Source organism: Arachis ipaensis, chromosome B10 (assembly GCF_000816755.2).
Source record: "Arachis ipaensis cultivar K30076 chromosome B10, Araip1.1, whole genome shotgun sequence".
NCBI lineage: Eukaryota > Viridiplantae > Streptophyta > Magnoliopsida > Fabales > Fabaceae > Arachis > Arachis ipaensis.
The window spans coordinates 103,460,585-103,472,866 of record NC_029794.2 but is presented as its reverse complement, the minus strand read 5'-3'; the positions used below and the strand labels follow the sequence as shown (position 1 = coordinate 103,472,866).

At 36.3% G+C, this 12,282-nt stretch overlaps 1 protein-coding gene across 1 annotated transcript; it reads right to left on the bottom strand.

The window, feature by feature from the left end:
• On the bottom strand, positions 11,618 to 12,269 carry LOC107621021 (egg cell-secreted protein 1.3-like). The gene has a single exon (XM_016323073.2). It carries the CDS (start codon positions 12,192 to 12,194, stop codon positions 11,733 to 11,735), a length of 462 nt encoding a protein of 153 aa, XP_016178559.2. The 5' UTR covers positions 12,195 to 12,269; the 3' UTR covers positions 11,618 to 11,732.

The following is a 12,282-nucleotide window of genomic DNA, read 5'->3' as shown; positions in this document are numbered from 1 at the left end:
AGCTTGTAATGATCTTACGGCACTAGTTACTATGGAGGAAGTCAAAACAGCTATTTTTCACATGAACTTTTTCAAAGCTCCAGGTCCTAATGGGTTTCAAGCTTTCTTCTTCAAGGAATATTGGGAGATCATTGGTCTTGATGTTTGAAAGATGGTTAAGAAGGCATTCTCCGGTGTTGCTCTTGATCCAAGAATGATGGAGACTTTACTTGTTCTTATTCCAAAGGTTGAATCGCTGGTATCTATGAAAGATTTCATGATGATTAGTCTCTGCAATGTAGTTTACAAGATCATCACGAAGGTCCTTGTTAATAGGCTCTGTCCTCATCTTGCAGAGATTGTTGGCCCGCTTCAAGGAGGATTTATTTCGGGACGAGGAACTCCTGACAACATCATTATTGCTCAAGAGGTCCTCTACTTTATAAAGAAGACTAAATCAAAGAAAGGCACACTGGCCTTTAAAATTGATCTGGAAAAAGCTTATGACAGAGTTGACTAGAGGTTTTTAGCCCATACCCTTAAGAGCTTTGGTTTTTCCAGTCCTACAATTGATTTGATTATGAATTGTGTCACTGCTTTCTCCTTATCTATTCTTTGGAATGGGAATTGTCTGGATAGCTTTACTCTTAACCGGGGTCTTAGACAAGGAGACCCTATGTCGCCCTATCTTTTTATGTTGTGTATGGAGAGATTGGCATGCTTTATTAGTCATCAGGTTGATTTGGGCTTGTGGGAGCCGGTTGCTGTTTCTAGAGGGGGACCAAAAATATCTCACTGAATGTTTGCGGATGACTTGCTTTTATTATGCAAATCTACAAAGAGACAAGTGCAAAATGTGATGTTGATTTTAGAAACTTTTTGAAAAGCATCTAGGATGAAGATTAATGTGAAAAAGTCTATAGCGCTTTGCTCTAAGAATGTCTCTGCAACAAGGAAAGAGATTTCACTGGGGTGTCCTCTATCAGATTTGTCCAAAACTTGGGCAAGTATCTTGGGGTTACCCTTAGCCATTCTAAGGTGACCCGTTCAGCTTTCAATGGTATCCTGGATAAGATTTGGGGTAGACTAGCAAGCTGGAAAGGGAGTTTACTCAATCGGGATGGTAGACTCTGCTTGGTTAATTCGGTTGCAGCTGCTATTCCCACGTACTAGATGCAAGTATCTATTTTTTCCAAATGAATCATTAGTAAATTGGAGTCTATGATGAGAAAGTTTCTTTGGAAAGGATAAGTTGATGGAAGAGGATTGCATCTTGTTAGTTGAAAGGTATTGGTTATGATAAACCACTATTTTATGGTTTATCTTGTGCTCAATTGAGTGGATTTTATCAACTCTTTACCCACTTATTCATAATATTTGCATGGTTTTATATTTCCTTCCTGATTATGTGCTTTGATTGAAAACATGCTTCTTTGATCTTATATTTGCTTATTATTAATCCTCTCTTATTACCATTAGATGCTTTGATATGTGTGTTAAGTGTTTTCAGATATTATAAGGCAGGAATGGCTTGGAGGATGGAAAGGAAGCATGCAAAAGTGGAAGGAATACAAGAAGTTGGAGAAATTGCTAAGCTGTCCAGTCTGACCTCTACGCACTCAAACGGCTATAACTCTAGCTACAGAGGTCCAAACGACGCGGTTCCAGTTGCGTTGGAAAGCTAACGTCCGGGGATTCGATTTGATATATAATATGCTATAGTTCCCCTGACGCTAGGTGACGCGACCGCGTGATCCATACGGCCGCGTTGCAGTGACGGAAATCCAGCGTGGCAAAATTCGAAACCAGCGAATTCTGGACTGTTTCTGACCCAGTTTGCGGCCCAGAAAACACAGATTAGAGGCTATAAAGTGGGGGACTACATCCATTTATAAGGGGGCTTCCATAATTCATAATTTTAGGAGTAGATGTAGTTTTTAGAGAGAGAGAGGTTCTCTCCTCTCTCTTAGGATTAGGATTTAGGATTTCTCTTAGTTTTAGGAGTAGCTCTCAATCCCAGGTTCTTTATTTTTATTTATTTTTCCAATTTAATTTATGAACATCTATGCCATATTTAATTTCTTTTGTTAATGCAATTCGAGGTAATTCAGATTTAAGATTGCTTTGCTTTATTTATATTGATGCTCTGTTTAAGATTGCTTTTAATTTAAATTAGATATTTTCTCCCTTTTGACTTTGGTTAGGTAATTGGTAACACTTGAGTTGTCAAACTCAGGAGTGGTTGAAATTGGCTGATTTTGCTTTAGCTAGGATTGCTCTAACACTAGTCTCTCCACAGGAGTTGACTAGGACTTGAGAATCAAGCTAATTAGTCCACTTGACTTAACTAAGTGGGATTGAAATCCAATTCTCATCACATCTGATAAGGATAACAAGGACAGGATTTCCGGTTCTCATACCTTGCCAAAAGCTTATTTTTCAATTATTTATTTATTTTTATTGCTTTAAAAATATACCTGTGCACATTGCCCAATCTCCAAAATTTTCAAAACCCCCAATTTACAATCTTCATAACCAATAATAAGAACATACTTCCTTGCAATTCCTTGAGAAGACGACCCGATGTTTGAATACTCGGTTATCAATTTCAAAGGGGTTTGTTACTTGTGACAACCAAAAACGTTTGTATGAAAGGACTTTTGAAGGTTTAGAAACTATACTTGCAACGAGGATTTATCCACAAATTTTCTAGACCACGCAAAAGTTCTCTCATCAAAATGGCGCCGTTGCCGGGGAATTGCAAACGTGTTCCTTATTATTGGTTATTGTAAATATTTGTTTTTTACTTGTTTACTTGTTTCTATTTTTGTTTTTATTTTTGCTTTTTCATAAATCAAGAGGTTATTGATTTTTATTTAGTTATTAAAAAAAAATTTTCAAAAATTTTTTCTTAGTGTTCATCTTGATCTTCAAGTTGTTCTTCGCGTTCATCTTGACCTTCAAGCTGTTCTTAGTTGTTTTCTTCGTTTTGATCTAAAAATTTGAAATTTGGTGTCATTTTATTGTTTTTCTCTCTCCTCATTAAATTCAAAAATATTTTTTATTAATTTTTTTCAAAAAAAATAAATATATTTTCAGATTTTTATTTTTTTAAATTTTTATCTTATCTTATCTTATTTCGAAAATCAAATTTCAAATTTCAAATTTCAAATTTCAAAAATTCAAATTTCAAAAATTTAAAATTCAAATTTCAAAATTTAAATTTCAAAATTTTAAATTTCAAATTTCAAAATTTAATTTTCAAATTCAAAAATTAAATAACCTTTTAATTTAAATTTGTTTTTATTTTTATTTTTAATTTTTATTTGCTACTATGAACTCTCACCCCTTTGGCTATGAGTCTGGTTACAATTATGTTGCAGGAAGAAGAAATTACAATGAGAACAGGCATCAAGGTTGGAACAATCAAAGATGGGAGGAGTCACAAGGATTTGATCAACCCTCATGGCAACAACCACCTCCAATGGACTATCAACAACCACCACCATATGCCTATAAACCCTTTCCTCAACATAACTTTGGACCACCAAACTCACAAGCTCCTTTCCGCCATTCACCTCCATATGACCCTAACCCACATCCACCATACCAACCACCTTATGAACCAAATGAACCATACATAGACCCACCCCAAACCTCCATGGAGAGAGCACTTACCGATCTAAACTCTATTATACGAGCTCTCGCCGCCCAAATCAGACCACCAAATACCTTTAACAATCAACCCTCAAGCTCTAGTGCACTTCCTTTTCAATCACATAATGATCTCCCCATCCCACCACCACCTCAATATCTGCCATCTCCATATCCATCAATCCAAGAGCACTATGATCCTACCTATGATAACCGAGTGCATCAAGAGACAAAGGATCGTTTCAAGGAAACAGTGGATCGATTTCAGGCAACCACTCAACAACTGGAGCAAGCATTAATTCAATGGGCTTCTAGGCGCTCAAATATACAAGGATCAGCCACAGCTCCATGTGGACATTTTAGTGAAGAGCGTAGCATGAAGGAGATACAAGAAACCCCAGTGGACAAGACAGAGAATGAATTCGTACTAGAACAAGTAGAAGACGCTGTCATTGTTCAAGAAGAAGAAGTGGTTGAAGACTTAGGAGATGCAGAACCTCCATGGGAAAGTCAAGACATAAGTAAGAATTGTCCTGCAAGGTTCATTATAGTTGGAAGCTTTAAGTTTAAACGCAAAGGTTGGTGTAGAGCTCAATTGAATGGGTCTAAGAAGCTGTTTGGTAGCTGCAGTGAGAATTCAATTTACTTATCACCCGGCTGGAAAAATACAGATCCCGACAAAGATGGGTGTAAAAGCAAGATTTGGGATCCTGGAATCTGTTCTGACATCCAACACCCCGGGAGCCTAAGAATCTTTTTGAAGCTGCTCAAGGGTTTTACATGCCTAGTTTGGGACCCCGGAGGTTACTGGAATCACAAACACTGGTGGAGATTCCTGGATGAGTTCAAGCATAAGCCACCATAACAGGAAGCTCATCAAATGTCCAACTTAAGGACTTTAACTAAAAGTGCTAGGTGGGAGACAACCCACCATGGTATGATCGTTCCTTTTTCATTTTTATTTAGTTTTATTTGTTTTTGAAATTTATTTTATTTTATTATATTGAACCTGGAGTTTTGCATCACATTCATATTAACACTGCATTCTGCATCTTTTCAGATTAAAAAAAAAAAGAGGGCGAGCAAGCGACGCGACCGCATCAGCGACGCGTCCGCGTCGCAAGGAGATGGGAGCCAATATTAATATGAACAGAGAGTTTCGCAGGAGCAGCGCTGGAGGCGTGCCAATGACACAAATCGACCCACGCGACCGCGTCATAGGGGAATACTGGCCTCCCACGCGATCGTGTGCCCTACGCAGCCGCGTGACCTGAAAATCGACGTCAACCAGGTGCATGGCTGAAAGTTGAGCTGGAGTTGGGCTGGACTCGTGCTGGTAACCCAAGCCTCACCATGCGAATGCGTGCCTCACGCATCCGCGTCATATCCCCATGATGGCCACTCACGCGATCGCATGTCCCACGCGATCGCGTCAACCAGAATTTTGGCAAAAAGAGTTTCGAACAGAGAGTTGCGCGACCACGAGGCTGCACTCGCGCCAATCGCACAAAACAAGCCATGCGATCGCGTGACCCACGCGTCCGCGTCACCTGACCTTATCACGCACCACGCGACCGCGTCACTCACGCGTCCGCGTCACAGGCGGCGCACAGAATATCCAGATCAGCCAATTTTCTTATCTTTTCTTCCCTAATCCTTATTTTTCTTCTCTTTTCTTATTTCTTTCTTCTTCCTTTCTTATTTTCTTTCACTTCCATTCTATTTTATTTCATTTATTTGCATACTTTCATTCATTGCATTATTTTCATTGGTGTTAGAATTTTATTTGAGTCATTATTCCTCATTATATGTTTGACAATTATTATTATCTTCTTTAAAGGGTGCTTGCGTGTTCAATTTAATACTTTCAAATAGCTTATTTACCATACATGCTATGTGTTTGTGAAAAAGCCCATATGGCATTATGCAATTCTCTATTATACTTTATACTATTTAATGCTTGCTTTTCATAAACCCCCTTTACTATTTTAATTGAATATAATTGTCAATACAAACATGGTAATTTATTACAAATAATGCTTGGTCTATGCTACTCATACCCTTTTCCGGCATGCTAATAAGCACCCTGCATCCACTTATCTTTCGATGCACTGGCTATTTTTCATTGCTGACTTTTCACATGTACTCGAGAGCATGTGTTAAAAACATGGTAATTTATTACAAAGTAATGCTTGGTCTATGCTACTCATGCCCTTTTCCGGCATGCCAATAAACACCCTGCATCCACTTATCTTTCGATGCACTGGCTATTTTTCATTGCTGGCTTTTCACATGTACTCGAGAGCATGTGTTACTGTCAATTACATCCTAATGTGCATCCATCACCACTCTTCCATTCTCTTCCTTGCTATATATCTATTTGAATTTAATTTACTTTCTCTTCCCTTCTTCAGGATGGCCACCAAGGAAGGAAAGGAGAAAGGTACTCCCAAACCGCCGGCAAGGAAAGGAACAAAAAGAGCCCAGATGAAAAACCACAACCCCCATCCACTTGCACATCTTAGCATGCACCGAGGACGGTGCAATCCTTAAGTGTGGGGAGGTCGATACTGATCTCCATGGGTTAGTTATTTCTTGACTCAACACCAAATTTTTTATTTTTTTGATTGTTGCATTTGCATGATTGATTGCATATTTGTTTGATTTTTTCATATTCTACCACTTGGTTAAAGTAATATTTTCTTTTTCAAGAAACCTTTTTAGAGAATTTCACTAATTTGAATAAAATTTAATGTTACACTTGTTTGAAGAGATATTATACCGAAACATGGTTTAGAGCTCGAACACACAAAACCTGTGAGATTTTGAGCCTATTTAAATTGGTTGCATTTTTCAACCAATATTTTATTTTTGATATGTGTTTTTCTCTCTAAAATTGTGATCTTTGTCTTGCTTAATTCTATATTTCCATAATTTGATGTATGCATACACTTACATAATTGAGGCCTTTGTTTCACTGAGCTTACATACCCATATGGCCTTACCTTTCATTATCCCTTGCAAACCAATTTTGAGCCTATTTTACCCATTTATTCTTTACTTTAGCACATCATTAACTCTAAGTGAAAAACAATAATGTCCTTAATTTGAATCCTTAGTTAGCTTAGACTAGTGAGAGTGCTTATGATTTAAGTGTGGGAAATTGGGTTTGGAAATATTTGGTTTGAGAAATGAGTATGTTTTTCCTAAAAATGTGAAAGAAATGTTTAGGACATGTTCATGCATTCAATAAATTAATCATATGCATTGAGAAAAACAAAAGAAAATATATATATATATAAAGAGAGAGAAAAAGAAAAGAAAAATTGCAAATAAGAGAAAGGGGACAAAATGCCCCAAAGTAAGTGGTGAAAGCAATGCATATGTACGGTACTTAGAATTAGAATGCATGAATAATGTGGAAAACATGGTTGATGGATAGTTAGAATTTGTATTGTGATTACATGGATTGTCTAAAGTTAGGTGGAAAGTTTAAGTTAATTAAGGATTCAAATTTTAGTCCACTTGGCCAAATACAATCCTACCTTGACCCTAACCCCATTACAACCCTTAAAAGATCTCTTGATATGTGTATCTGTACATTAAATTTATGTTGATTGTTAGATGAAGAGCAAGCCTTAGAAAGCAAGGATAGTAGAGAATTGAGAGAATCGAACCTTAAACACATGAGTGATTAGAGTGTATACACTACTAGTGAGGGTTCGATGCTCAATCCCTTGTTCCCTGCTTTCATGAGCTATTTTCTTCTTGCAAGTCTATTTGTACTTCATTTTCATGATTTAAATTAGTGAAATCCAGTTCATATTTCCTCTTGAAAGATTTGTTTACTTTTAACTAAGTAGGTAGAAACATTTAGCATGGAGTTGCATTCATAGGTTGCATTTCATACCATTCCTCTTCATCTTTATAGCTTCCTTTGAGCTTAGCATGAGAACATGCTAGTGTTTAAGTGTGGGGAGGTTGATAAACCACTATTTTATGATTTATCTTGTGCTCAATTGAGTGGATTTTATCAACTCTTTACCCACTTATTCATAATATTTGCATCTGACCTCTTCGCACTAAAACGGCTATAACTTTAGCTACAGAGGTCCAAACGACGCGGTTCTAGTTGCATTAGAAAGCTAACGTCCGGAGCTTCGATTTGATATATAATATGATATAGTTCCCCTGACGCTAGGCAACGCGACCGCGTGATCCATGCGGCCGCGTTGCAGTGACAGAAATCCAGCGTGGCAAAATTCGAAACTAGCGAATTCTGGACTGTTTCTGACCCAGTTTGCAGCCCAGAAAATACAGATTAGAGGCTATAAAGTGGGGGACTGCATCCATTCATAAGGGGGCTTCCATAATTCATAATTTTAGGAGTAGATGTAGTTTTTAGAGAGAGAGGTTCTCTCATCTCTCTTAGGATTAGGATTTAGGATTTCTCTTAGTTTTAGGAGTAGCTCTCAATCCCAGGTTCTTTATTTTTATTTATTTTTCCAATTTAATTTATGAACATCTATGCCATATTTAATTTCTTTTGTTAATGCAATTCGAGGTATTTCAGATTTAAGATTGCTTTGCTTTATTTATATTGATGCTCTGTTTAAGATTGCTTTTAATTTAAATTAGATATTTTCTCCCTTTTGGCTTTGGTTAGGTAATTGGTAACACTTGAGTTGTCAAACTCAGGAGTAGTTGAAATTAGCTGATTTTGCTTTAGCTAGGATTGCTCTAACACTAGTCTCTCCACAGAAGTTGACTAGGACTTGAGAATCAAGCTAATTAGTCCACTTGACTTAACTAAGTGGGATTGAAATCCAATTCTCATCACATCTGATAAGGATAACAAGGACAGGATTTTCGGTTCTCATACCTTGCCAAAAGCTTATTTTTCAGTTATTTATTTATTTTTATTGCTTTAAAAATATACCTGTGCACATTGCCCAAACTCCAAATTTCTCAAAACCCCCAATTTACAATCTTCATAACCAATAATAAGAACATACTTCCCTGCAATTCCTTGAGAAGATGACCCGATGTTTGAATACTCGGTTATCAATTTCAAAGGGGTTTGTTACTTGTGACAACCAAAAACGTTTGTATGAAAGGACTTTTGAAGGTTTAGAAACTATACTTGCAACGAGTATTTATCCGCAAATTTTCTAGACCATGCAAAAGTTCTCTCATCAGGTTACTCCAAAAAAATATGGAGGTTTGGGGATTAGAGATCCTTATTGTGTGAATATTGCTCTTCTTGGGAAGTTAGTTTGGACTTTTTTCCAGCAGCCAGACAAGTTATGGGTCCAATTGTTGGATGACAAATATCGATCATCTCTATATGACTGTTTTGGTTGTTCGAAGAACAAGGGCTCTCCCATTTTGAGGAGTCTTTGCAAGGCTTGGGAAGTGTTGAAGGATGGGTTTGCTTGGTGTATTGGGAATTTGAACCAGAATTTTTGGTTTTCTAGTTAAAGGAGAAAATGGCAGTTATCTAATAAGATGTATTATATGCACATTTCTGACTCGAACCTCTGGATACAGGATACCTGGTCGGTTGGTAGGTGGTATTTGGATACTCTTTATTCTCCTTATCTTAAAATTTGAAAGGTAATATTCTTTCTTACAATCCAGATGTGCAAGCAGGCCCGGAAGTGGGTTGGTATTAGTCTGTGTCTACTGCCAAAGTCTATGATTCACGTAATGGTTACTTGTAGTTGTATAAGCAGCTGTTTGGTTAGGAGGAGCGGGAGAAATAGCTTTGGCTTTGGCACCAGCTTGTTTCGGAAAAGCACAAATTTTTAGCTTGACTGTGTCTTAAGGAGGCTCTTCCTACTGCAAGTTTTTGCTTCAGAAGAGGTATGTCGTCATCGGATAGGTGCCCAAGATGTCTTTCTAGCCAGGAATTAGTTTTACATTGTATTCAAGATTGTCCAAAAGCTTAGCTTGTATGACACAGGTTGGATATTTCTTGTCATCCTCTGGATTTGACGAACTGGTTCTTGTATCATAGCAGAGAGCATCCGTTCAGGTTATTTTCGGGACTTTGGTGGATATGGCGAGCAAGGAATAATGACATCTTTAATCCTCACGAGACTTGACCTCTGAAAAAAGTAATTTGTCTGGCATTAGCTTCAGAAACGGAGCTTAGGAATACTTCTGAATTACAATGTACGTTCTTTCCCTCTATTCTAAATGGTTTTTGAAATCCTCCATCCATTGGTACTTTCAAGATTAATTGTGATGCTAGTTATCCTAGTTCGGGTGATAGTGTTGGTTTTGCTTGCATTATTAGAGATTGTAATGGGAGTTGGCAAAGGGGATGCTTGGGAATGATTGAGAGTAATAGTATTTTTCAAGGGGAATTATTTGCTATTTGGAGAGGATATCTTTTAGCCTGGGATCTGGGTCAACGAGATGTTATTTGTGAGACGGATTGTGTGGAAGCGTTTAATCTTGTTACTAATCACCAAGATGGTTTTGGGTTTATTGATCCGTTGGTGCTCAAAATAAGGGATATCATACATTGGAATTAGCGTGTTAACTTTCGTTTGATTATGAGAGATGCAAACACGGTGGTAGACACCATGGCAAAGATGGCGATGTGGTTACAACTTCATCATGTGGAGCTTCCTTCTCCTTAGAAGGAGTTTAAGAGTAATCTTAAAAGGGATTGTCCTTTTATTTAAGCAGTTCCTTTGTTTTTCTTGTTCTTTTTCTTTGTTTAGTTTATTTAAGTCACCAAAAAATATTACTTTAGGAGAGACTGAATGTAAACCGCAGCAAGGTATGGCGGATTATGTGAAAACGAGTAAACTGCGGTGGAAGTCTAGCGGTTTATATAGATACATAATTGAACAGGTATGTAATGGATTCCCAATTATTGTATTCATGTAATTTTAAAATCTTTGTTTTATTTATGTAAATTGCCTTAATTTTTAGGGCTCTTTATTTAACAAGAATCTATCCTACTAAAACAGGTGAAGTTTGGTTCTAAAAGTTATTAATTTACATGACGATCTCTTATAAATAGACACGTCACAGTAACGGTACATATAAACATTACCGTTAAATTTTACATGATAAATTGATAGAATAATATAACTAATGGGTTAATAGTCAAATTAATCCTTGAACGATAAGGCATTCTTTAAATTCGTCCTTGAAAGATTTTTTCAATCAAATTGGTCCTTTAAAGATTACGAATTAATCATATCTATCCTTCAGTTATTCTACTAATAATTTTTGTAAACAATTGATAATGTGAAATGTTAACTGATAGCATACATGACATATAACATATTCAATTAGATGTTGACTAAATATATTTACGAAAATCTATCAATTTAGTCATTAGGTCATATTAGGAATAAGCTTTTTGTAATTGGAGAAAATGACTAAATTAATAAACTTTCATAAACATATTTAGTCAATATCTAATTAGACATATCAAGTATTATATATGTTATTAATTAATGTTTTACAACATCAATCTTTGAAGAAAATTGTTAATGGAGTGACTAGAGGACGAATATGATTAATTTGCAATTTTTGAAGGATTAATTTAATTAAAAAAAATTTTCAATGATGAATTTAAAAAATGTCTTATCTTTTAGGGATTAATTTGACTATTAACCCTATAACTAATTGATATAAAGACCAAATTATTTTGTTTAGAAACTAATTAGTCCAAGATAAAAATTTTCAAACAGCAAAATTTGATAAATTCATAACCAGATCGGAGGGCCGGGTGAGGTTAAAATCCTCTTATAACTCCGATCTGATGGAAACAACTTAAGGTTGAACTACATTATTGACATGATTAGTGATCTTAGGCAATCGAGGATTAGTCCTCGTGTTTAATTATTAATAACACAATTATATGAAGTAAGAAAACGAAAAATTGGAACAGAGTACGAATAGAAGAAAATAGAATACAATTTAGCTAAATTACCATCTCTATTACCATGTGTGGGAGAATATTATTAATTTACATGGAATTAAGATCCATGATAAAATGTTTATATAAGAGTGTAGCAAATACAAAGATCAATAAATTTTCAAATATTTTTTATTATATAAATTTTATTTATCTATATAGGACATTTTGCAGGTGGAAGAGGTGCGAAAGCAGGAGCTTTATCATGATCAGAAGGAGCAGCAGCATCACAATAGCCTCGTATGATATTAGTTTCTTCAACAGTGAAACCGAAAGAAGTGAGCAATGCAGGCCAACAATTACGTGTAAACACATAAATTACATGGCAACATTCGTGACCAAGGTGAGACTCACCATTCAAGAAGAACAGAACAATCTCATTGCTACAAGATTTCAACTCCAATAGCGAATCCCAGCAATTCACTGCCTCTTCTTCATTGTTATCATCACTATTCTTCCCTTGAAGCCTACTGATTCTGATAGATAGGTCTTGGTGTTGTTTTGCCTTCATGGCCAAGTCCCTTGTTGCTGTTGCAAATACAACGAAGCAAGCAAGGCTCATCAGCAACGACATCAACAACAATAATAAGAACCCTTCTCTTTTGATGAGACTCATGAAATTAAGCTTGAGGAAATGTTTTCTGATGTTATTAGGCAAATGATGAAGAGATTGATGATGAGTGAAAACTCTTCACTGGTCGAAA

Bases quoted from the DNA above. Each gene is read 5' to 3' on its own strand.
- LOC107621021 (XM_016323073.2), bottom strand. From the start codon at position 12,194: ATGAGTCTCATCAAAAGAGAAGGGTTCTTATTATTGTTGTTGATGTCG.